At 36.0% G+C, this 27,181-nt stretch overlaps 2 protein-coding genes across 3 annotated transcripts; both read right to left on the bottom strand.

Annotated features, from left to right (window-relative positions):
• Positions 1 to 9: 9 nt before the first annotated feature.
• LOC149935385 (dietary and metabolic glutamate transporter-like) lies at positions 10 to 5,612 on the bottom strand. Of its 2 annotated transcripts, none has more exons than XM_090154747.1 (9): positions 5,150 to 5,612; positions 3,980 to 4,216; positions 3,731 to 3,917; positions 3,084 to 3,217; positions 2,867 to 3,019; positions 2,001 to 2,133; positions 1,776 to 1,931; positions 968 to 1,053; positions 10 to 852 (listed from the first exon to the last, which is right to left on the bottom strand). In XM_090154747.1, the coding sequence occupies exons 1-9, from the start codon at positions 5,465 to 5,467 to the stop codon at positions 580 to 582; spliced, it is 1,677 nt and encodes a 558-aa protein (XP_090010873.1). In that variant the 5' UTR covers positions 5,468 to 5,612; the 3' UTR covers positions 10 to 579. The 2 variants fall into 2 exon arrangements, with proteins under 2 accessions (XP_090010873.1, XP_090010874.1); XM_090154748.1 differs by lacking the exon at positions 5,150 to 5,612 and adding an exon at positions 4,687 to 4,741.
• Positions 5,613 to 8,248: 2,636 nt separating this feature from the next.
• Positions 8,249 to 19,091, bottom strand: LOC149935384 (putative inorganic phosphate cotransporter). The gene is made up of 10 exons (XM_090181600.1): positions 18,802 to 19,091; positions 18,529 to 18,737; positions 18,235 to 18,474; positions 17,220 to 17,406; positions 17,016 to 17,155; positions 16,808 to 16,951; positions 16,510 to 16,642; positions 15,823 to 15,978; positions 15,656 to 15,741; positions 8,249 to 8,781 (listed from the first exon to the last, which is right to left on the bottom strand). The coding sequence occupies exons 1-10, from the start codon at positions 18,821 to 18,823 to the stop codon at positions 8,554 to 8,556; spliced, it is 1,545 nt and encodes a 514-aa protein (XP_090037726.1). The 5' UTR covers positions 18,824 to 19,091; the 3' UTR covers positions 8,249 to 8,553.
• Between the last annotated feature and the right edge of the window lie 8,090 nt (positions 19,092 to 27,181).

Below are 27,181 nucleotides of genomic sequence, written 5' to 3'. Positions count from 1 at the left end.
TAATCTCCAACAATTTTATGATTCTCCGTTCGAGAAGCTCGATTTGGAGGAAAATGCGATAATTATCGGGCTTACAAATCTGTCAAAAAAAAACAGTAATTTGATATGCCCCTCGATTGCGCGAGCTCTCTCGTTAAAATATGGTTTGAACGGTTTCCTACCCCTAGGATAAGTTTATACCACAGTCCACCGTTAACTATTAAGCGTATATACTATACGCTACTAGTAGTAATAAACTTTACTCAACACCCGCTTTCCTCAACACCGTCTCTCGACGTCAAGTAGGAGCGAAACTCGCCACTGAGTTTGTAAGAAATCAATACAGATTATGGAAACCAAACAAAACCTCACGTTCGTGAAAATGATAAGAAACAAGTAGTCCCCCTAGTTTATGATTAAGAAACTAGCGATGATATTTTAAAAGAAAAAAATATAAAATAATAATATATTTGTTAAAACAATACATCGCGATTTTACAATTTTACGTTTAATTCGTGATAAATAACACCGGTTTTTATCCTATTCGGATTCCATTCCAAACTGGGGGCTAAATAACTAAAAAAATATATCAACAATCGGCTAAGATTCGTCCGCGTACTTGGTGATGTAAGATATGCCGGTTATATTGGATTTAACAGAGACAGAATCGCCGCTATCTTGATGTTTGAACTTGGAAGGTTCTTGGTCGTCTTTCTCGGGCCCCCCGCCTTTCTCGGGCCCCGAGGACTCGTCATCATTCGACGACAAGTATTTCTGGTCCTCCGACGAACCGAATATCCAGAATATGGTTCCGGAAAACAGGAAGATGCCGCTGGCGATGTAGAAGACTTTATTCCACTGGGCTATTGTATCCTGCAAATTAAAAAGGCGGTGTCCAAATTGTTAAAGTGAAAAAAAAACCGCCACCTGACAATTAAACCTCGATTTGTCTTTTGATATCGAGTATGTGGAAGAAAAACGAACGTACATTTTTGTTGATCAAGTGACCCGTTACGAAAGGTGACGCCACTCCGGCAATATTTCCGAATGTGTTGCTGATTCCCAGTATGATACCTGTTTAAAATACTTAGATTAGCGGACAATTCGAATTGAGATAGTTTTCTCAAATCTGAACTCTTTCAAAAGATACCCCGATAGGAAATATTTTAATCGCGATGTAATATTTTTAAATGTTTTCCATATTACGAAACGTTCATTAAGTTTAAATGCCAGAAATCAGATACGCCTCAACTTTAATAACCTATATCAGAAGTTTATAATACTTCGTTTACGAGATAAGTATTTAATCTTTCTAATTTTGTTAATGTTATTCGCAGGTGCGTAGGAACATTTTGGATTAAGGGGGGTACAGCTTGGATGCTAAATTTGGCGACCCCCTCATCGGTGGGCTTTTTGCGCCCCTTCTAAAACAATTTGGCGCCCCTTTCCAATTTTCTTTCCGTTCCTACGCCACTGGTTATTCGTTCGAAATGCGCACCTTCGCAGGCTGTCGGTGATTTTTCAGGGAACTTTCTAAAACAATTTCAGACTAAAATATGGTTTATTTTAATTTAAATATTTATAAGAAGTATAATTTTTGGATTTTACATAGTTAGGCGTAGTGATACACGCGGTAAATTGTGACCCGTAATCGTAGCTAGGCGGAGTAATACACGCGTTAAATTACGAGCCGTAATGCGGGAAATTCGCGCAATAAAAAGTGCCTCAAGCCCACATTTTTTGTGACCTAGATGGGCACTTTGGGCTATTGCGTATAACGAGCGAAATGGTCCTACCAGCTAGTTCCGGACACAGATCGACTAACGTGCAGCCAAATCCGGCGCTACAAAATCCCAGGAAGATCATGGCTGCACAGAGGATAATCTCAGTGACTAGACCATCGCAACCACTCAAGGTGACTCCGATGATAAAAAGGGCCGTTCCGTAATACGCTAAAGGAAATTGAAAGTTAGATAACAAATACTTTTAATTTGCTACGAATGGGATAATAGAAAACTTACAAACGGTATTAAACAGTTTTCTCAAAAACGTGACGGACACTTTAAACCTCCGAATGCACCAGTCCGATAAAACTCCGGCTAAAAAGTTGAGAATTGATCGAAGCACGAACGGCAATGCCGATAAAAGCCCGTTCTACAGAAAAGGACCAAATAAATAACGCTTTAATTATAACGATAACAATGTCAATTAGTTCGATTAGAATATATATCAACGTCCAATTAAGTGGAATTGATAGATAGTGGCGAGGAAAAATGTCTTAAAGGGGAACGGTCAAGCTTTAACCAGTTAGATAGCCCTATAGCCCATTAAAAACCGTATCAAAAATATTGAGTGGTTAATTTTTTAATAAAATAAAGAAATTTCGGGAAATCGGAAAGCGCGCGTCCGCCGCGACACCCGGTGAGAAGTTGGTGAGACAGAAAAACAACGTAAAAGCCCGCGCTGCTGAAGACGCGAAAAATTTGTTTTGCACGCGCGGCGCGTTCCAGTTATAGAAGATCTAAGCCTAAATTGCGCGATTTTAAAAGTTTGGATAGTTCGCAAATCGCTCATACGGGGTTAGGGGCGCTGGCGGCAGCCCCTAAGATGGCGGCGAAAATTCAAACCCAAACACCTGGCGTTATTTTTCGTTTCAACTTTTTGGGCCAAAAGCCATTTTTTTCAAGACAAACAAAGGTACGTGTTAGTATATTGAACGTCTTGTTAATCTTTTGATACGGAAATAAGGCCATATTTGGAAAAGCTTGGCCGTTCCCCTTTAAAAAAAGCGCGAATCGTTTTCGGTGTATCAGAATGTGAACACTTTTAGTGGCTTAATTGGGGAAATAGAATGAACGTGGGCTGGTTTTCTAATTAAAATTCTCACCGTGCTAATGTCGTATCCCAAAATATGCGACATGTAAGTTGGTAATTGAAGTTGAAGGAGATCCACAACCCAATTATGTCCGAAATTGGCGATCATCAGAGCCCACATTGGAACCGAGAGGAAAATTGTCTTCCACGGTATCCTCGATATCGCCTAAAACATTGACCACGCGGCTCTTAATGCGTCTCTTATTTCACAACAAATTTATCGAAATTACGTTATTGGATTTGGTCGAATCCTTAATTTCGTCCGTTAAGTACTTCAATTCCGTCTCGGATATTCCTGGATGGTCGGAAGGGTAGTCGTAGAACGCTAATATCCAGAATGGGACCCACAGTAACGACAGACAACCTTATAGCGAAAAAAAATACACTCGTAAAGTTAGTCGAATATAAATACATAATAATCCGCTAGGCTAATACCCAAGGCACCACCTTAGGCCTAAGTCATCGAGTGACTTTTAAAGCCATTAATAGTTGTTTTCATAAAATCCACATCAAAGAACAGCCTAGGAGGTGATATACTCTAGGAAGGGACACGTAACAGTCTGTTGTCCTTGGTTTTTATTGATTTTGCAGGAAACATGTTTGCCAGCTTGTTGACGTACATTCATGCGAGTCGCGCCGACGGTTTTAGAACTGGAAAGTACTGAACTGAACTCCCTTCAAAGACTGAGGGGGCAATTTGGGTCGGGGGGGGGGAAACAACATAGCCGGATTTTATGAAAACACCTATTCAGGTGGCCGGGTTACAATGCGAAGGAGGGTGGTGGCAAGCCCTTCATGCCACGCGAGCCAACTAACTATTACCGTTAACCTCGACAAGTTTTTATGAAAACAGACAGACGATTTGAAATCAACGTACCAAAGAAGTAAAAAATGTAAGGCCATCCTCCGTGGTTCTCCTCCAGGGTACTTAAATACCCCGAGATAGCTATGGACAAAATTGTGCCCAAGTTGCTGCCCACGTCGATGAGGGAGGCGGTGGCGGCGCGAGAGCCGAGCGGGACCCAACGCCCGGTGAAACAGTAGCAACTAGCCAACACTGTCCCCTAGAGTGAGATATGACCAGTCAAAATTAATCCTTCACTTCAACCCGCTTCGGAACTCATACCGAAAACAGTCCGAGAACGACCCGAAGAATGACGAAGGGAATGAGTCCGGCTCGAGCGGCCAACGGAGACAATAGGGTCAAGATTGCCGAAGCCCCGATGGAGACGGTCATCGTCCACTTGAGACTCCACAAATTGGCCAACATGCCACCGATAATTTGGGTGGCGATAAAGCCGTAAAAATAACAGCCGAGAATCATACTCTGTTGCTTATTTGACCAGGCGAATTCTTTACTCATCTATACAAATAACGTGTCATTAATGTTTAGGCCTATTTTAGACGTCTGTTATAACAAGGAGGATAGGAAGGGAGGCGAAGTAGGCGGGATGAACGCGCCAGCATCCCGCCTACTTCACCTCCCTTGCTATCCTCCTTGGTTATAATCGAAGCGACTAAACGTGGCCATGATTCCCAATTTCATTGGCTGTTACTGTTAGTCAGTTTATTTTCCTAGGTATCTGAATAAGCGGGTTTCAATAACCACACCGCTATCTATCGTCTTGAAAAATAACTATTAGGATGGTACTTGTCACGACAGAGGGAAGTCTAAGCCAGGACTAGGCCTACTAGGCACAGGCCTATGGGCCCCCATCAACAGAAGGCCCCCACCACTGATGAAATCAATGGATTTTTCTTCGGGACATGAGGGTTTTGCGTTTTTACGCTTTCCTTACATAGGCCTCCACCAAAATCTGCCTAGGGCCCCACCTTCGGTAAATCCGGTCTAAGCTGCAATCATGGATCAGCGAGGTATGACGTCAAAGTACCATCGTCTAACTGCGCGTGTGTCAGATATTATTGAAACTCGCCTATTTCGTGATTGCTAATAGACACTTCAATTAATGCCGCTCTCTTTTTCTTTCCTCCCCTATGCGCATGCGCTAGCCACTGATTAAATAGTCATGTGTTTATGTAAGATTTATTTGTGAAGCTCATAAAGACTATCTCTATGGTGAGGCTAAATTTGATAGCGCGTGCACATTTTTTTCGATCAGGAGGCGCGTGCGAAATTGAACGAGCCCTTCTATATTGAAATATTAAGCAGCGCGCGCTTTTACAGAGTATGTATTACTGCTTCTAGGCAATAGCTGAACAGGTTTTGTTTAAGCGTCTATTGCTAAACCAATGAAAAATGGGAACCATTGCTACGTTTAGTCACGCGTGTAATTACCGGGAATGAGAAAATTTCGGTGTCGTTGTCAAACATGGTTTGGTTGAGGTGGAAACATCTTTCCGTCATGTTTGCCGCGTGCTCGTCCGATTCGGACTGTCGGGTCGTCATGGCGACCATGGCAACGCTTAAGCACAATCGACAACTGAACATCAAGACGGTCGCCATGGTGATCATGAAGATCAAGAAATAGTGGACGGGAACGAGCCGAAAAAACGCTGCGTATAATCGTATAAGAAAAAAGTGAATCACTATCGAATAATTCTTAGAAATAAATTTCCAAAATTTAACCTTAACCCTGGCCCCAAAAATACCCATTGTTACTAAAATAACCGACGAGCGACATACCAATTTGCGGTAATTCCCCCTCGGATTACACTGTTATAATCGAATTCCAGAGAATTACCAATTGCGTTCAATTTTATGTACGCAATACATTCAAGGAATGAGCCCTACCCGATACATTTTAACGGCTAACCGATAATTTTATTTTTCACGAAATTTACAACGAGAGACAAAAAATAACTTAAAAAATCCGTCCTGGACACGTTTGAGTCACAAGATTTTTACCCTATAAAAAATAAAATTGTGAAATATTGAAAATCTTAAATTTGATAGTCCCCGCGTCACGAGATCAGCCAATATACCCAATGGGGGGGGGGGGGAAACCACCCGGCAATATCAAAAGTAAATGAACCGAAGTTATCAGACTGCTATACTCCCCATGTTGGAGGCGTTTTCCTTCTGAAGTTACAGTTTTACCTCGAATTTGAAATTTGGCGCGCTCCTCGGCCGAAAAAAAATGTTTTGGTTTTTATGAAACAATTTTTTATACATTGAAATAGCTATACCCACAATTCCCAAGTGCAATTTATCGCGTCAAAAGACCGGGATGGAAATTAGCTTTTATTTGACTCGATTTTCTCATCATCTTCATAATGAAAACGCCCTCCGACTCTGAGCGCTATTTCGATAACTTCAGTTCATTTACTTCTGACAATATGCGATGATATTTTAGAAGTTAAATTATTTAGACCCGTAAAACTCCGATTCCAAAATTCCCGGCCTATGAATGTCAAAACCGCTCGCAAATTATTAGAAACTAAGATAAAAAATTCATAACCTTAAGTAATATTAACCCTAAGTAAAATTAAACTTAATATTCAAGTAATCTTAAGATTCATAATCAAGTAATCTTAAGATTCATAATCAAGTAATTTTAAACTTTATCAATTAATTCTAAACTTTATCAAATAATATTGAATCTTTATAAAATAATGTTGAATCTTTATAAAATAATATTTAAGCTTTATCAAATAATATTAAGCTTTATCAAATAATATTAAGCTTTATCAAATAAAATTTAAACTTTATCAAATAATATTAAGTTTTATCAACTAATTTTAAGTTTTGTAATTATGTAATCTTAAACTTCATAATCAAATAAATTTTAAGATTCATAATCAAGTAATTTTTACCTTCATAATCAATTAATTTTTACCTTCATAATCAATTAATTTTAAGCTTTACAATAAAGTAACTTTAACCTTCACAATCAATTAATTTTTACCTTCATAATCAATTAATTTTAAGCTTCACAATCAAGTAATTTTAACCTTCATAAACAAATAATTTTAAGCTTCACAATCAAGTAATTTTAAGCTTAGTAATCAAGTAATTTTAAATTTAATAATAAAGTAATTTTAAACTTCATAATCAAATAAATTTTAAGATTCATAATCAAGTAATTTTAAACTTCAAAATCCAATAAATTTTAAACTTCATAATCAAGTAATTTTAAACTCCATAATCAAGTAATTTTAAACTTCATAATCAAATAAATTTTAAGATTCATAATCAAGTAATTTTAAACTTCCAAGCTTTGAAAACAATATCTAGCTATGCCGAATCAAAACCAACAAAAAATGGCTAATATAAATGATTAAATACCTTTATACAGTTTATTTTCCATCTTGATTTCCTTAAAAACATCCAAAAAAGTCAAAGTCCTTTTCGCGCGCCTCCTATTTGAAATATAACGCGTCGATTCTGATTCAACTTCCGAAACAATCTAGGAACGCGTCAAAGGTAAAATACTACAAAGCGATTTTATCTACGATGGTTTTTTTCGCTATTTAGCGCGCTAGATAAAAACGTATAAAAGGTGGTTCGACAAGTTTTTCCTTTCATTTAGTAAAGAACGACTTGAAACGACGCAGTCCTCTTTGAAACTAGATGAGATCCGAACTTATAAGTGTGGTCGCGCCGCGCCGCGAGGATTGGAGTCGTTTCGCGGATAGCTTCGGAATGGGTTCCTCAGAAAACACTTCGAGACGATTTTCCGGAAAAAAATTCTACAAACGGTGGCAAAATTGTAATTAGGAATTCACGACTACATCGTTTGAAAATCGAAAACTGAGAATCGGTATAAAAAAAAAAGTGTCGCGGCTTTTGGGACGTTATTATAGATTTGTAGATTATAATATATCTCTTTAATGATCGTTTAAGGAATTGAAGGTTAGCTATTAAGCGGACCTTTAATCCACGGTAATTACCGTATTCGGAATGATTACGAAACGTCCAATACCACTTCGGGCGATTCTAGGCTGGGTTTTTTTTCTTGTATACAAGGAAATCCGTCAATTTTTGTATTTTTAAAGAGGGTGTGGATATAAAACGACTACTACGTAGACGCTAACGAAGCATCTGGTAAATAGTGTGATGCATAGTTTGCATACGCGACAAGGGCGCAACGACTCGAGAATCCCCAGTAATATTAAATTTGTTTCCCCCTCCTCTACAACTATTGGCAGCTCCTGTTTACCACTCAACTCGAACTATTGGAAACTCGTTCTTGAAACGGCCAGAACATGGCCCACTTTTATGGAAATAACAATTTTCGCCCAAAATGTTTCATAATGGAATAGATTACGGATTATACCCGTCAGGTACAACTTTGAAAACGGAGGAAGGAATACACCCAGTTTAAAGGTTTCTAAAATAAAATTACAAAAAATTGGAGTTCTCGCGAACGCGAAATAAATTTGCAACGTTAACTGATATCTGAATCCCGGTTATTTATAATAAATTAAACACCGAACTGCCAGGTTAAGTTACAAAATTACGCAATTTTCAGTCAATGAAATTTAAAAAGAAACACGAAAATTAAGTATTAAAAATAGTCTTTACGCGTTCCAAAATGGACCGAGTTTGCAAAACGTATCAATATGGTACTGAAGGTTCAATTTCACTCGAAAGTATTCGCGCGTCAAGTTCCGTCAGGTTATTGGCCTTGCCGTACATTCACTTTCTTTCTCTCTGTCACGCAGGCGTCGCTTAAAACCACCAATGATCCTTGCAAATGCAGTCAAATTCCATCGACTGGCTGCCTAATAAGAATATTTTCATAATTTCAAGTCAGCCCCGAGATTATCCCGGGCGTGCGACTCTTTGGTGTTCTCTAGACGCTGGCTGCGGGAATCGGCGGTACAGGCCAACGGGCTTTCTTCCTTATTTCGTAGACCCAAATAATTCTGATCCTCCGACGTGCCGAAGATCAAGAAGATCGTTCCCGTGGCTAGGAACACGCCACTGGTCAAGTAGAAGGCGATTCTCCACTGGCTCAAGGAACTCTGTGGGAAAGACACCATTTGGTTCTAATTCTAATTTCTACGGATCCTAAAACCTTGGACAAATAAACTAGTGGACACGAATCGTAAGCGAAAACGCAATTCTTCAAATTGCATCGCGAAATGTTTCCTCAGAAAAACATTAGACGACGAGTTAAAGCAAAAGTGACATAATTAGCAAAAGTGTGTCAATCGGACCTATTTCTGAATGAATGTTACGAGCGAAATACAAGTTGGGAGGGGAGAAGATAAAGTATGCCTTGGGGAGGGAAGGAAGTTAAAACCAACGAATAACGCCTCGTAGTGAGGAACGGAGGAACTAAGTAGCACTGGTCAAAGTTAGTGTATTTTTTTATTTCTCGTGGTTCTGTGGAGATGCTATCGCCATCTACCTACGATATAATACCATAGACGAAAAAAAAAGATCCAGAAAGGCGACAATAAATAGTCTTTTATGTGGTCGATCTCGTGTCGAGCATTCATTAAACCTTTAGCATACGAAAGTACAGGGATTGTCACACTTTTGGTAATTATATCACTTTTGGTTAAAGGTATTAGGCCTAACGTCGTTCCCTTATACTGCGCTCGTGTTTAATTGGTGGATCTTAAAATTCATTTTGCACGTGAAAATACGCCGCCATGTTAGGGTATAAAAGCAGTTACATAAGCCGGCTTTACCTCTCAATGTAAAGGTACTGTCACGGTCAAAAACGTAATTTTGAAATACTGTCAATATTTGACTGGAAATGTTTCCAATATCGGACACCCAGAGCAGTACCTAGCCCAGATGGCGCCCTGGGCAAAAAAACAAAATGGCGCACCCAGAACCTTAGGTGGAAATTTTTAATTGTTCAATATCTAATTTAAATGAAAATCTTCGATTGCGCCCCTAAAATTTTGGTGCCCTGGGCCACTGCCCCGCTCGCCCTACCCAAGGGACGGTTCTGCGGACACCGTGGCGCTACAAGCGCCGACCGATGCCGTTAAAGAATCAAGCGGGCAATGTAGATTCAGTAGCTAATTTGTTCAAGCTAAAACCTCCGTTTAGGTTTCCATATTTAATGATCAGCCAATATGATGAGAATAGGTTTGGCATCATCAATGCCGTAAAGATGGCTCCATGAAGACCATAGGATAGAAGCGTCATCTTCGTTTAAGTGTATTCTCTAACTTGTCAGTAGTTCCTTTGGCAGAACAACCAGGTTAGGTAGAGGCGGATAAATTGCGCACAAAACGAGTTTAAGTTTCAAATTTCAAAACAACTACCTCCAGAAACTAAGCGACTGTTTACATTAGACAATTTTACGTTCCGATTCAATAATTCTGGATTGTTTTTCCAACATAAGCTTCATATGTACGACACTGAATGATTTCGGTTAGTGATACCAAAATAAAATAGGATTTATAAATTTGCCTCCCTAGGCAGTAGGCACTAATGAAAATGGCGCCCTTAAAATTAAAAAAAAACCCACATATTTAAAGATTGAAATTTACCACCTCTGGCCCAGAAATTTGCCGCCCTGGGCACGTGCCTATAGTGTGCCTAATGAGAAATCCAGTACTGAACACAAACAGAAAGTCTCTGTAATCTGAGACACTGCTTTATGCCCTATCCACGGTACTTACCCCCTTCGCGGCGCGATACTAGATTGGGGCAGCGTTGCCAGGTCAAAAACTGAAAATTATTGAATTCTTGGAACAATCATGGTACGACCAAGATTTCGAAGTAAAATTATCGAAATGTACCAAAATTTTGGTACGCCTGGCAACGCTTCTTTCGGGCATTGAACAAGGTACGTGCGTAAGCCGACCACAAAAAGGCGAACGAGAGAGCTTACGCAAAATCCCGCCAGAGTCGCTAGTATCGTCTGACACTACTATCCCAAACTGGGGGCTGGGGCTCGCATCTCTGATTACACTTAAACCATTGACAAAGAGCGAACAAGGTTCAAATTAGAGCCTTTCCGAATATGTCTATTTTCTTTTGGTGATACCAAATTACCACAAAGCGATAAATACGAACTCGTTTAGTTCTGAAATTAAAAAATTGCTCTTTCAGAGTCGAATGGGATGTTTACAGTAGCCAATTTTATGTTCCAATTCCATAATTTGTTATTATTTTGCCCAAGGAAACATTATTTTACTGTTGAAAGCGTTTCAATTTTCAATAAGCATTGGTCTATGATCCCAGCGTTCCGAAGTGGTATTTAACAGGTGGTAAATAATGGTAAAAACCGTTATGATATAAAATGGGAAAAGCGGTAAATAATGGTAGATAATGGTAAATAATATATTTGCATTAATCATTCACAGATTTTTTTATTTTATTATTATTTACCATATTTACCACTATTTAACATTATTTACCACTATTTACCACTATTTAACATTATTTACCATATTTACCACTATTTACCACTATTTAACATTATTTACCATATTTACCACTATTTAACATTATTTAACATTATTTACCATATTTACCACTATTTAACATTTTTACCACTATTTACCACTATTTAACATTATTTACCATATTTACCACTATTTACCACTATTTAACATTATTTACCATATTTACCACTATTTAACATTATTTAACATTATTTACCATATTTACCACTATTTAACATTTTTACCACTATTTACCACTATTTAACATTATTTACCATATTTACCACTATTTACCACTATTTAACATTATTTACCATATTTACCACTATTTAACATTATTTAACATTATTTACCATATTTACCACTATTTAACATTTTTACCACTATTTACCACTATTTAACATTATTTACCATATTTACCACTATTTAACATTATTAAACATTATTTACCATATTTACCACTATTTAACATTATTTACCATATTTACCACTATTTAACATTATTTACCATATTTACCACTATTTACCACCATTTAACATTATTTACCATATTTACCACTATTTAACATTATTTACCATATTTACCACTATTTACCACTATTTAACATTATTTACCATATTTACCACTATTAAACATTATTTACCATATTTACCACTATTTACCACTATTTACCATATTTACCATATTTACCACTATTTAACATTATTTACCATATTTACCACTATTTAACATTATTTAACATTATTTACCATATTTACCACTATTTAACATTATTTACCATATTTACCACTATTTAACATTATTTACCATATTTACCACTATTTAACATTATTTGCCATATTTACCATATTTACCACTATTTAACATTATTTACCATATTTACCACTATTTAACATTATTTACCATATTTACCACTATTTAACATTATTTACCACTATTTACCACTATTTAACATTATTTACCATATTTACCACTATTAAACATTATTTACCATATTTACCACTATTTACCACTATTTACCATATTTACCATATTTACCACTATTTAACATTATTTACCATATTTACCACTATTTAACATTATTTAACATTATTTACCATATTTACCACTATTTAACATTATTTACCATATTTACCACTATTTAACATTATTTACCATATTTACCACTATTTAACATTATTTGCCATATTTACCATATTTACCACTATTTAACATTATTTACCATATTTACCATATTTACCACTATTTAACATTATTTACCATATTTACCACTATTTAACATTATTTACCATATTTACCACTATTTAACATTATTTACCACTATTTAACATTATTTACCACTATTTACCACTATTTAACATTATTTACCATATTTACCACTATTTACCACTATTTAACATTATTTACCATATTTACCACTATTTAACATTATTTAACATTATTTACCATATTTACCACTATTTAACATTTTTACCACTATTTACCACTATTTAACATTATTTACCATATTTACCATATTAACACTATTTAACATTATTTAACATTATTTACCATATTTACCACTATTTAACATTATTTACCATATTTACCACTATTTAACATTATTTACCATATTTACCACTATTTACCACCATTTAACATTATTTACCATATTTACCACTATTTAACATTATTTACCATATTTACCACTATTTACCACTATTTAACATTATTTACCATATTTACCACTATTTAACATTATTTAACATTATTTACCATATTTACCATATTTACCACTATTTAACATTATTTACCATATTTACCACTATTTAACATTATTTAACATTATTTACCATATTTACCACTATTTAACATTATTTACCATATTTACCACTATTTAACATTATTTACCATATTTACCACTATTTAACATTATTTACCATATTTACCACTATTTAACATTATTTACCATATTTACCACTATTTAACATTATTTACCATATTTACCACTATTTAACATTATTTACCATATTTACCATATTTACCACTATTTAACATTATTTAAAACTATTTACCACTATTTAACATTATTTACCATATTTACCACTATTTACCACTATTTAACATTATTTACCATATTTACCACTATTTAACATTATTTAACATTATTTACCATATTTACCACTATTTAACATTTTTACCACTATTTACCACTATTTAACATTATTTACCATATTTACCATATTAACACTATTTAACATTATTTAACATTATTTACCATATTTACCACTATTTAACATTATTTACCATATTTACCACTATTTAACATTATTTACCATATTTACCACTATTTACCACCATTTAACATTATTTACCATATTTACCACTATTTAACATTATTTACCATATTTACCACTATTTACCACTATTTAACATTATTTACCATATTTACCACTATTTAACATTATTTAACATTATTTACCATATTTACCATATTTACCACTATTTAACATTATTTACCATATTTACCACAATTTAACATTATTTAACATTATTTACCATATTTACCACTATTTAACATTATTTACCATATTTACCACTATTTAACATTATTTACCATATTTACCACTATTTAACATTATTTACCATATTTACCACTATTTAACATTATTTACCATATTTACCACTATTTAACATTATTTACCATATTTACCACTATTTAACATTATTTACCATATTTACCACTATTTAACATTATTTACCATATTTACCATATTTACCACTATTTAACATTATTTACCACTATTTACCACTATTTAACATTATTTACCATATTTACCACTATTTACCACTATTTAACATTATTTACCATATTTACCACTATTTAACATTATTTAACATTATTTACCATATTTACCACTATTTAACATTTTTACCACTATTTACCACTATTTAACATTATTTACCATATTTACCATATTTACCACTATTTAACATTATTTACCATATTTACCACTATTTAACATTATTTACCATATTTACCACTATTTACCACCATTTAACATTATTTACCATATTTACCACTATTTAACATTATTTACCATATTTACCACTATTTACCACTATTTAACATTATTTACCATATTTACCACTATTTAACATTATTTAACATTATTTACCATATTTACCACTATTTAACATTATTTACCATATTTACCACTATTTAACATTATTTAACATTATTTACCATATTTACCACTATTTAACATTATTTACCATATTTACCACTATTTAACATTATATACCATATTTACCACTATTTAACATTATTTGCCATATTTACCATATTTACCACTATTTAACATTATTTACCATATTTACCATATTTACCACTATTTAACATTATTTACCAGTGGTATGCACAATATTCCAAAAAAGTGGTAATTTCGGAACACTGGGCTGGTCCTTCAAATTTAGTAATAACAGTTTAATTAGAGTTCTCCGTACCTAGCCACGCAATCATTGAGAAAACAGAAAAGCGTCATACTTATGGTAATGATGTTACTTATGGTTTTTTATACAACGATTTAAAAAACACGTAGCTTTCCCTCAAATTCTGACATTATATGGGAGGGGTCTCTCTTGCGACTACACCTGTATTTGGTAATCACGTATTTTGTTTAAAATTGGCAAATTAGAATTCATTCCAAAAGTATCGTTTTTCTCCCTGAAGGGTTAAATAAATAAACGCATCTAGGCGAAGGTCGGTCATACATTGACGTCATTTCCCCCGCCCCTCCCTTCATATGAATGACATTTGAAAGCTACCGCGGTACGTACGAGATCATTATCTACTGCATCCACGCCTTGTAAATTCTCGTGTTTAAAACATATAATTAAGAATCGGGGAGTGGATAGCGGAATCCTTCATAATTTTTACGTAATATTGTATAAGAAATTGCAACTACCATTTTTCGAATATTAAATATTATTTTAGGCACGTCAAATACCAAATCGATTATTTAAAACGTCGAATAGTTTGAATAATCAATTAACTTTTTAAATAGTATTTCTAATACCAAATAATTTGACGTATTTGGTTTCAGTTTTACTTTGAGACCGGTCTCATTGTTGCAGCGCCACAACAAGCATCGCGAAGTAGATTTATTTTTTCAATAAAAAATTGATGGCTTTGAAACTTAAAAATCAGGAAAAACACTACGGTTATTTGACCAGTTTAACAAATATCAAATATTTTATACGAATATTTTTCGAATATTCGACTATTTGATCATAAACAACGAATATATTCGATTTGCTATTCGCAGTTCCGTTTTAAGACCTTCGTAGGGCACTAAGACCTTTGTAGGCCCTATTTCTAAGAATACATTTTTTTAATTGATTTTTTTCATACTTTTAAACTTTCGTTTGTGCCCAATGGATAAAATGGCCGTGGCTATTCGATCGAACTATTTGTCGTAATCAAATATGTACTTGACTTACGCCTTCGTTGGTAATGTATCCGACCAAATGGGGAGCTATCAAGCCGGCGATGTTCCCAATTGTATTACCGAGTCCCAGCATAACGGCTGTTTTGAGGGGATGAAAAAAGGTTTTTTTAAACAAAAAAGAACCAAGAACTAGGTTTGAGATAATTAAAAATCCCTCACCCGATAATTCTCTGCATAAATCAACGTATGTACAGAGAAAGCCGGCACTGCACATTCCGCTGAAAAGCGTGGCTCCGCATAACAGGGCGACGTTCAATGGGCCGTCGCAGCCGCTCAGAGTCACGCTAAATATAAAGATTGCGGACCCGTAAAAAGCTGAAAAATTGACGTAAAAGGGTGATAAATATTACAAATAGATTTATCCTTTCTTTTCTTGAAACAAAAGCGACTTAATTCCGTTTCAGAAAACAGCTAGGTCAGTTACCTTTTACAATGTAAAACGTGATCTTGCTAAATTCAAAGCGATAAATACAGATACGCGCCAATTACAATGTTTATGTTCTGGGCAATATACCGACAAGAATGTATATATTTCAACTTAGGGAAAATTACATCGTTGAGTGGATTTTCTTCCACCTAAAATATTCCTTCCCCCCTCACTTTTGCCTGAGGGGGTGGGGGTGGAACTCGACCACGTGGTCGGATTCCACATAGTAATTCTCCCTAAGTATAAATAAATATATTCTACCGATTATAAAAGTCACTATTTCTGAAATAGCAGTTACAACATTTTGGTAATCTCGCACTAAATAGGTACTTGAAACCTATTTTGGCTCAATGATAAAGTAATTTATACTCTGGATATAAAAGCAGCCTTCATAAAAAAGGAAAAAACGTTTAACTTACAAACGGTGTTGAATAATTTCCTCAAGAAGTTAGTAGTGCAATTAAATCTACGATAACAGAAATCAGACAAAGCACCAGATACGCAATTTAAGAGCGTTTTCAAAATGAACGGTGTCGCCGATAACAAGGCGTTCTGAGATAAATAAAATTATCAGTGTTTGGCATCTTAAAGGGACACATCATCATTTGAATTTCCGGTAGCTCGTGATAGCGGATCGAACCAATGATAATTTGGCATCTCATTTACGAAATTCAAACGATTATATGGCCCTTTAAATAGGGAACTCGTGATACTGACGGTTTTGATATTGTAGTTAAGAGCCTGTGACATGTACGTTGGTATTTGTAGTTGCAGGAAATCCAGGATCCAATTATGACCAAAATTGGCCACTGACAAAGCGATGAAAGGTACCGACTTTATGATTTTCAACCATGGAATGTCCTGAATTAAAGGTATTCTCAATTTAATCCGATACAAAGACGCCAAGGAAACGCGTTTTACGCACGTAATGAGAACTATGGCCGTGAGTGGATTCGATTTCCCGGTTCAAGTACTCGAGTTCTTCGGGCGAAATAAACGGATGTTCCTCCGGATGGTCGTAGGCTGTCAACAGCCAGAATGGGATGTGAAGTAAGGACAGAACACCTGAGATTCAGAGTCAGAGATGGTATACATTAGGGCATTGTTCCCAAAGTCTGGACTCACTGACCGAAGAGATAGAAGATGAACGGCCATCCACCCTCATTCTCTTTCAAGTTACTGATCCATCCGGAAATGCCGATGGAGATGATGGATCCGAAGTTGATGCCGCAGTAAGTGACGCTGGTAGCCCAAGAGCGATTCCGGATCGGTATCCACCAGCCGACATAAGCGTAGCAAACGGAAAGTATGCAACCCTACCATTGATAGGCATATACTTCAAATATATACTTCAAATACTGACATACTTTAAGTATATTTAAATTATAAACAAATAAAAAATAAATGAACGTAATAAATAAATATAAATGTATATAATTTATGTTTATAATAAATATAAATTAATATGGTGATTTAAAAAACTCTTGTTTCCTTGTTTAACCGTTTTTAAATAAATGCCTACCTTTTGCTCGGGTAAGCTAAAAATAAATAAATAAAGTCGATGTATATGCAAGGATCTTATATGTTAGTTTCATCGAACACCATAAAAACTTTAAATTAAGGGGCGTTCACAATGTACCATCTTTGTTGGTCAAATTTTCAGCATTTTATTTGACTTGGGCTTAAGGTGGTGACTTGGGTATTAGCCTAGCTAATTATTGTTATTATTATTATTAACAATGTAAGTGCATAATACGAAAACGAATATTGGTGTCGCGGCAACAAACGTTGGACAACCTTCCACTGTTCAATTAGTAGGGACTTGGCAGTGCTACGTCACAGTTTTTTTTTCAATAGTTTTTATCGTGAGGAGAAAAATATGACCACAATGGCGGCCATGGCCAAAGCTACGGAGTGCCAAGTCTCTGTTGCGCGAATAAAAGAGGTCCAACAAATTGTTCCACGTAAGTTGCATAATGTAAACGTAGCTTAAGTCATCAAACACGGTTTTTGGTTTAATTAAATTACCTAGCTCTACCTAAATAATTGGGTACACTTTTGTCGTTTGGATGAATTTATGTATTCGTAAATAATGTATAGGTAGTTCAAGTTTTAAATTTGATCGAAATAATGAGACCTCGTACCGAAAACAGTCCGACCAGAACTCGAACTCCGATGAAAACTGCGTAGCCTCCGAGTCTCGCTGCCAACGGGTTTAGCAACGAGAGGATACCTGACATGGCCAAAGAGATGGTCATGGTGTGCTTGGCACTCCATTTTTGGCACAAGATTCCTCCCAGTAATTGGGTCACCAGAAACCCGTAGAAATAGGCGCTAAGAATAATCCCTTGCTCGTAGTTGGTCCAATGAAACTCCTTGACCATCTTTTCAAAAACAGTTCATTTTGGGGTAATGACCCAGTTAATAAATACACTTACACCATCTTCGTCGGTAGAATTACCACCGCCGTCAATTTCTGGACAGTGGTCATTTACGTCCGTAAAATTGGGGTGAAACACCTTCTTGGGTTTGGACGTCATGGCTACTATAGCTACGCTCATACATAATCGAAATGATATCATGTAAGTATTGGATAAGAACAGCAACGCGACGATGGAATATCGAACTGTCAATTTCCGGAAAATACCTGCAAAATTACACGCGATTACAGCTGTCTTTGACAGACGTCTTTAGAAGTAAACAAAACTTACTTTTTGCTACTTTGGAGAGCATCGTTTCTTCCGTTACGGTCTCGACTATGTATTTTACGAGACAGAAATCTTACTTCCTATATTATGAAACTTATCGGCTGAACGATATCGGCACGTTTCTCCCATTACTAGAGAGTTGATAAGCAGTTTCTAAAACGTATGACGGAGGGAAAATGTTGCTCGAATCGCGTACGCTTCAGTCTATAACTCTGACTGTAAGTGTTGCGTTCGCTGTTTACTGTCAAGCAAAAGCTGTTTTTCGAAAACCGACAATAGATTTTACAGGTGTTCCAGCGTACGTAGAGAAACTATTCGGTATATGTTGGGGAAAAATAGGTTGAAGAAATTGTGTTAATAGTTACGACGCCCCGTTCGTACGTACGAATAGCAAAGCTAGAAATAAAAATTAGATAAATAATGTATTGAACAGTAAAATACGTTTATTTATAAACACTTCACTGTACAATATTGAATTACACGTATTCCTAATTTTGCTTGACAAATGGACTCCTAGATTATGACTTCATGCAGTGGCGTAGGCAGGGGAGCGTAGTTGACACGTATCCCCCCACCCAAAACATATGGTTAAAAATAATAAGTACTATATTTTCTATACCTTCGTACTCTATCGCATACTTTTTCCGATAATAAGTGAGTTTCAATAACCGCCCCGCCATCTATCGGCTTTAAAAATAACTATTATTATGGTACTTACAACAAAGGGAAGCTTAAACCATTGCGTTGGGAATATTAATCTAGAGGTCCAATCAAAACGTCGGATTTCAGTATTTCGCGAAACAAGTTTAAAAAATAAGAATACTGCCGTCTGCTCCCAAATGACGACAAAACTTTATCATTCTACCCGTGGCGCCGTCTATCTCTCAATGGTTCATTCAAATAAGACGCGTATTCCGGCAAAAATATTTTTTTTTTCAAAAATAATGGATGGCGCCCCGGGTCATATGATAACGTTTTCTCGTCATTTTAGAGAAGACGGCACATTCGTAATTTTCAAAAACTTGTTTCGCGGGGAGCAGATTTGATTGGATCTCTAGATTAATATTCCCAACTCAATGGCCTAAACTGACGTCATAGGTATCATAATGAGCAGCCATGTTTTTCAAATATGGCCGCTTCTTGGGACACCTTCGCACATGCGCAGAGTGATGTATGTGAAACGTCCCGGCATAGTGGGGTGGCGGAGTGGTTAGCACTTTCGCCTCGCAGCAAGAGGAGCCGGGTTCGATCCCAGCTTGTGGCACTGGGTGAAAACTCGGAACAACTCCTTCTGCGTTGAGTTTGCAAGTTCTCTCCCCACTGGTTTAAGGGGTTTTTCCCCCGAGTTCTTCGGTTTCCCCTTCCATAAAAACTTGTCGAGGTTAACGGTAATAGTTAGTGTAGGGAGCTGTTGGCTCGATCTCGTGGCATGCAGGGCTTGCCACCACCCTCCTACGCATTGTAACCCGGCCACCTGAATAAATGGCTTCAAAAGTCGCTTGATGACTTAGGCCTAAGGTGGTGCCTTGGGTATTAGCCTAGCTGATTATTATTATTATTATTATTATTATTTAGTCCAAGTTGTCACGCACCAATGATCGCTCAATGTCTATATCTATAGTTGTTTACACTGGGTTTTGCTATTCAAAGTTTTCAAAATATATGTAATTTTTAAACTTTGGAACGATAATTATTCTTTTGCAATCTGGCAACACTGACGGGGCTTTTAAAAAGTAAAACACACATCTTCTAATCCACCTGCCGAATAAAAAATGAGTAACTCACAATGCGCATGCGCGAATGTATCGCAAGAAGCGGCCATGTTTAAAAATTAGAATATCATCTATAGTTTCTTTACACATGTCCTTGTGATACCTTCTACTTCTAACTCCAACTGGGGTTTAATAGCGTATTCATTTTAATTAATAACTAGGCTGTAAACACAATTATACCGATCTCAGCATATCTGTTTATATTGCCAATACCCACCGTTGATGGAATTTATGGCTTAATCAGGGTTATTCAACTTTAGGAGGTTTGATTACTGAAGCTATCCGATGACGCCCGATTTCCCCTCTTTTATCGTTATTGCACGGAAGCGCCATTTAGGTAATCGATGTATAACTTTGTTAAAGTGTTGGTTGCACGAAATTTTAGCTATGGCTAATTAAGGATCCATTAGAAAGATCAAACATTTTATAGCAAGTACAGAAAATTTCATCAAAATCGGTTAAGTGGTCTTTGAATTATTATAAAAAGAAGTCGAAATGGTGGAAATCGAGTTTTTCGGCGAATTTCCAGACTTCTAAAATTCTTCTCGGCACCCATGACGTCAGAAAATGCGAAGCGTATCATTGGTGGGTTGATTTAACACTCAGGAAAAAGTCCTACGCAGTAGTAATTGAAATAGGCATACACAAGCCTACGTAGTAGAAAAATGATATGAAACCGAAGACTCCTTGTAAAGTCTTCTTGAAACGCGTAAAAAAATATTTTTTATTTCGATAATAAGCCTAATCAAGAATGTATTTATTTATACTCAGGGAGAATGAATATGTCGAGACTATCGACGGACACGTTGAGGCCCTAACCCCGTCACGCTAGGGGGGGAGTCAAAAAGGAGGCGGTCTTATTTTTTGCGTCCTCGCAGCAGCGTTAATCGCGTCGAAAAACGTAATTTTTAAGAACCAATGAGATTGCAGTATTATTTGATTTTATTAAAGCGAGGAGCTTACCGGGGGCACCAACGGGTGGAATTAGAGAAACGCTAAAAATAATCTCGACATATTCATTCTCCCTGAGTATAAATAAATACATTCTTGGCCTAATGTTATGATTAAAAACCTCTGGTTTGAAAACTTCTACAAGTAAACAGAATCCCTCCACTTCAGTTCCTTCTATTTTAGGAATAAAACTGCAGCTTTGATTTGCCCCAAATTGCTCGTGCTACGGAGGAGAAAATTCGCCGAAAATATCAGGATTTTGGGGAGCGAAAAAGGTCAGTTTCGGTCTCAAAGTTAATACACTTAGGCTTGGAAATTTGTTTCGACAATGACATTTTTGGAAAGAAAACGTCCTGGGCTTCAAAACAAGCCCGCATTCATTGGTTTTTATTACTATCGATTTTTCTTGCAACCAACACTTTAATTTATAGCTTCTTAATCCAACCTCCTAAAAGTAGAATTTTTCGATTATTTGACAATTTGCTATATTAGGTAGTTAAGATAGTTCGGATTTGACAGCAGTTAACCACCGTATTTCTTAAATCGTCAATTTCGACCAGGGGCGTAGGAACGTTCTAGAAGGAGTCATAGAGACTTTCTCTATGAAGGAGTGTATAGCTTCTCCGAATGCATGTGTACTTTTTACAACTATGTAAATTGGCGGGAAAAGACTGAAATTTAAACACAGTTGATGTTCTATTATTTTTATATGCTTTTAAAATGATAATATGAGCCTTTTGAAGATATCAACTGACCATAAAGTTGGAGGGGGCAATAACATTAGTTGCCCCTCCCAGCAAGATTCTAGGGAGAGGCATTGCCCCCTGCCCCCCCGGTTCCTACGCCCCTGATTTCGACTGAGTTTAAACCTTAAGTAAAATATTTCCATTTGTTTTTTTTCTGTAGTTAAAATAGTTACTGAGCATGACAGCAGGTGGACTATAATCGAATGATATTTTACAGCTAATAATTGTAATGCATGCCAACAGTAAATCGACTCTTGAGCTCGGTATGTCGTCTGCTACCGAGTGTAAGTATTTACAAAACACGGCGGATTAAAATTAATCCGAGTTATATTGTTAAATTTATTATATCAAATGTTTAAAGTATAAAAGTATTTCGTTTACTTAACTAGTCATAAAAGGATATGATTTTTCTGTTTATCAGGTAAAGATTGTTGTTTATCATAAAATACTAGCTAGTAAATATCTAAGCATTTGTTGATATGAGTATTGCAATAATAATTCATTTAAATAGTATCGAAAATAAATCAGTTTGAACTCCAAAGTCACTAAACCTAACCCGAGCTCCGTGTAATACGTTAGGGGAAATCTTACCGGAAAATGCAAAAAAAGTACAGCCAACTTTTTGTTTAGTTTTAGCGAAATTGGTGGTGGGTGACGTAGAAAAACAGTGAAAGCCCTTAGAAATATTTTATAGAACGGCCTATTCGCAACCGAAAACTATAGCTACGCCCCCTTTGGTTCGCCATTGAAACATAGATGGTTAGCGGCTAAAGCAGACGCGCTATTAGTTTTTCCTCGTCGTTATTGGTAAATTATTTTATAAATAATGATACTTGTATTTTATAATTTTTATATCATTTGCTTATACAGTATTTAAATAAGTTTATTTAAGAAAAAAACGTTGTTATGACTTTTTAATTTGACTGTAGAAGAGGCGCTGAGAAGCTAGCGCCGTTACGCCACCTAGACTCGTTTCAGTCGCGAATAATATGCAGATTTTGCGGGAAATTATAAGTAATATTCTTACAACAACAACGCAAAATATGTTGAATACTTTAAGAATACAATTTTCAAAAATATAACTCAATCATTCCAAAGTTTCAAAATGTATCACCCCTAATTTTGGAGCATCGAATCGAATGCCAAATACTTTTTCTAGCTACATTAAATATCAATTCGAATATTTAAATAGTCGAATAGTTTGTAATAAAAACAGGGCCAATTAACTGAGCAGATAGCATGTACACTCCATGCGTCATTATAACGAAGTTGATTTGTTAAGAAGAAAGCAATTGTTAAATCCATCGTGTATTCGTGTTTGATTGCCTTTAAACTTAAAAATGAAAAAAACGACACGCTTATTCGACCAGTTTTGAAAACTATTTGAAATAACAAATATTTCGGCTTTTTGACCACGAAAACTAAGAATATTTGCTGAAATATTCAAGGTCTATTCGCTTTGGCAAATTGAATATTCGATTTGGTATTCGATCGAATTATTTGGTGTAACCAAATACATTGCACACCCGTAGAGATCCTTTTATTTTGTATTGGCACATAAAGACAAAAATTGTGGAAACCATAAGGAACAAGGTAGGGACAATCTTTTTTAGCTAATGGTAAGCCTTGGCAATCTCGGTGAATATTACACTCTGAGGCTTTCCAAATCATCAAATTTTTATCTGTACTTACACAGTTTATTAACGAACAGTATCTACCTGGATTTCTATAATTCATTTTAATGAATGATTAGGTTTTCGAGTTTTTAAATATTTAAAAAATAACCAGTTCTAAGCTCAAATGTAAACGTAGACAAATCATAAGCGGATGGACGATAATAGTTCTCTCAGTTGGTCATAGATAGCGCCATCATCAACAATATAACGTATCGCAATGGCGGCGCCCTTAAAAACTCTTTTTAAATCCCGTATAGAGAGAATAACAGAAAAACTTTCGAATATGTATATTAAAAGATAATATTATCGAAATTGAAATATCCGGATTTAACTTCTTCAACATGTATTCTTATATCTATGTTTTCATGACCAGTAAATTTGGAATTTTTGAGTGATAATTCCCTTAATTTCACTTGGAACAAGCGGCCAAAAATATCCGATTTTATACTTGAATTTTAGACATAATATCATTTGCTAATAGATGTTTCAATAAACTCCCCCGTCAAAGTCAAATATAGAGTTTGTGCTACCGTGACTGGACTTAAAACCGGTTTTTCAGTACACTGCCAAAGCTGTTGTCATAGTTCTGGCAGCAATGTTCGGCAGGGAGACAAGGTAGTCGGGGATGATTTTATGGAAAGAAGTGTTATCGCTTTTTTAAAGCTAAAAAGCCACACTTTTCCCAAGATTTTAATGTTAACCTGATTTTTATCCTGAAAGATTTGATTCTATTGTTAATATGCTTTTTGGTTGATTAAAGATGACTTACATTTCTTTTCAGTGTCCGACGAGTTTTGAGTCACAAAATTAGGCCTATTAAGATTTTTGTAACTGTTTTAGGATGATTTAGGCTGCTTACAATTTTGTCGCGCTTTTTCCTCTTTTGATAGTTAGTAATATCATATGTAACATAATAAATCATAAGTATGCCATAAAAGCATTTTATTTTATGAAACATTATTCACCGGATATGACGTAAATTACGTCACTTCCAACTCCGTAAATCCAAATATTTTTTTTTAAAGTGGGGGAGTGGCGATTCTGGTTTTACCGGTGGGTTAAGAGCCACCGAAGCCCCGCCCATTGAATTGGGAATAATACTGCTAGAATTACAATTACGATTTCGGTTGCCATGGTTACGAGGGACCTGTTCTGAGAAGACTGTACGTAATTCATCTTTATAATTAGGTGGTAGCGCCATCTATATTTTGTAAAGTTATATGGCTAAAAATAAATAATTATTAGCGAAGTCATCATAACTTGAGTTAAAAAGGATCGTGTTGACAGAATAAAATTATTTTTAAACAACTTCAAAGGTTTGTTTGTTACGAGTAATCATACATTTCAATTTCGCATCAGATTCGCTCAAAAATTCAATTGCCATATAGTAGCCGCCACCAGAGACAGATGCCGCCACGGTAGAACGATAAAGTTGATAAAGTCTCCTTATTGAAAGAAATTGGTCCCGCGCCAGCCAGATTTAGTGGTACCTCTATTTATTCCCAACTCAATGGCCCCGCCCTCGGAATCGGTATTATTTACACCTCGCGCCATTTGTGTTGGAATGAAGTTACTATCATAAAATAAAATAAACCCAAATCGTCACTCGATCGCTACTCCCCCACTTTATTCCTCCAAGGTTTTACAATCTATACACTCTTTTACGAAGTCGGCCATTTCATTACAGGCCTAATTTAAAATAGTACAGGCAAGGGCGCCCGCACGTGCTCATCAGCTCGAGACGTCGCGTGCACTTGACCGCGTGAAGCGGCCTTCCAAGCACTATTTGAAATCAGACCTGTAATAAAATGGCAGCTCTCACAAATAAGGGTATAAAAGAGTGTATAGATTAACTTGTGCCTCGCGATCACGAGATTTTGTTTCCATGGTAACCTTTTCAATGGCACAAGAATGATAATAGTTTTCTATATTTGGGTCCACTTAATATTGTATGTTCCGTGTGAAACAAGGAATCATTGAATATTTTCTGTGGAAATGTTATACAAAGTGGTTACGTTACCAAAGATAATAATGACGTCTAGACAGCTCAATGTTGTGGTGGAACTTGATGACTTCACTCTTTCCGGTACCCAATTTGAAGGTTCCAGCTAGGAGCCTTTAAACACGCTAAAGCCTAGTTCCCACTTGACGAATTTCTCACTAGATTTAGTAATACATCGTACTTTCCTGGACTCATTAGGGTGCCGGAGGGGTTAGCACTTTCACCTCGCAGCGAGAGGAGCCGGATTCGATCCCAGTTTGTGGAACTTGATGACTTCACTCTTTCGGGTACCCAATTTGAAGGTTCCAGCTAGGAGCCTTTAAACACGCTAAAGCCTAGTTCCCACTTGACGAATTTCTCACTAGATTTAGTAATACATCGTACTTTTCTGGACTCATTAGGGTGCCGGAGTGGTTAGCACTTTCACCTCGCAGCGAGAGGAGCCGGATTCGATCCCAGTTTGTGGAACTTGATGACTTCACTCTTTCGGGTACCCAATTTGAAGGTTCCAGCTAGGAGCCTTTAAACACGCTAAAGCCTAGTTCCCACTTGACGAATTTCTCACTAGATTTAGTAATACATCGTACTTTTCTGGACTCATTAGGGTGCCGGAGTGATTAGCACTTTCACCTCGCAGCGAGATGAGCCGGATTCGATCCCAGTTTGTGGCACTGGGTGAAAACTCGGAAGTTCGGAACAACTCCTTCCGCGTTGAGTTAGCAAGTTCTCTCCTCCCTGGTTTTAGGGGTTTTCCCCCCCGAGCTCTTCTGTATTAATGGCTTTCAAAGTCGCTTGATGACTTAGGCCTAAGGTGGGGTCATGGTTATTAGCCTAGCTGATTATTATTATTAACCTAAAAAGCATATACAATTTTAATTTCTTAATCTGTCAAACATTGTTTATTTCAAATTACTCACTTCATTTCTTGAATAAGGATATTGAAATAGCTCTGTTCGTGTCTTTTAAAGAATATATCTCTAATCCAAAAACGTCTTTGATTTTTGGAGAAACATTTATCAAATATTGTATACACCAATAAGATATTAAGTAAAATTAAATTTATTTTATTGAAATTCTCAACATTACCCTCCATTTGGTTCATTTTGAAGTGATATTAGGTTTAGCGTTTTTAAATATTCGCGCCAAATGAGAACATACCCCCTAGCGATTAAAAAATCGCCCTTTTTTTCGACGAAATATTTTGTCAAGTCTATGCTTAACGCAGTGTTGTGTACA

The sequence above is a fragment of the Leiobunum rupestre genome, chromosome 7 (genome assembly GCF_980474605.1).
Source record: "Leiobunum rupestre chromosome 7, qqLeiRupe1.1.hap1, whole genome shotgun sequence".
In the NCBI taxonomy this organism is placed as follows: domain Eukaryota; kingdom Metazoa; phylum Arthropoda; class Arachnida; order Opiliones; family Sclerosomatidae; genus Leiobunum; species Leiobunum rupestre.
The sequence above is the reverse complement of the archived record's forward strand: the minus strand, read 5'-3'. Positions and strand labels throughout refer to the sequence as shown.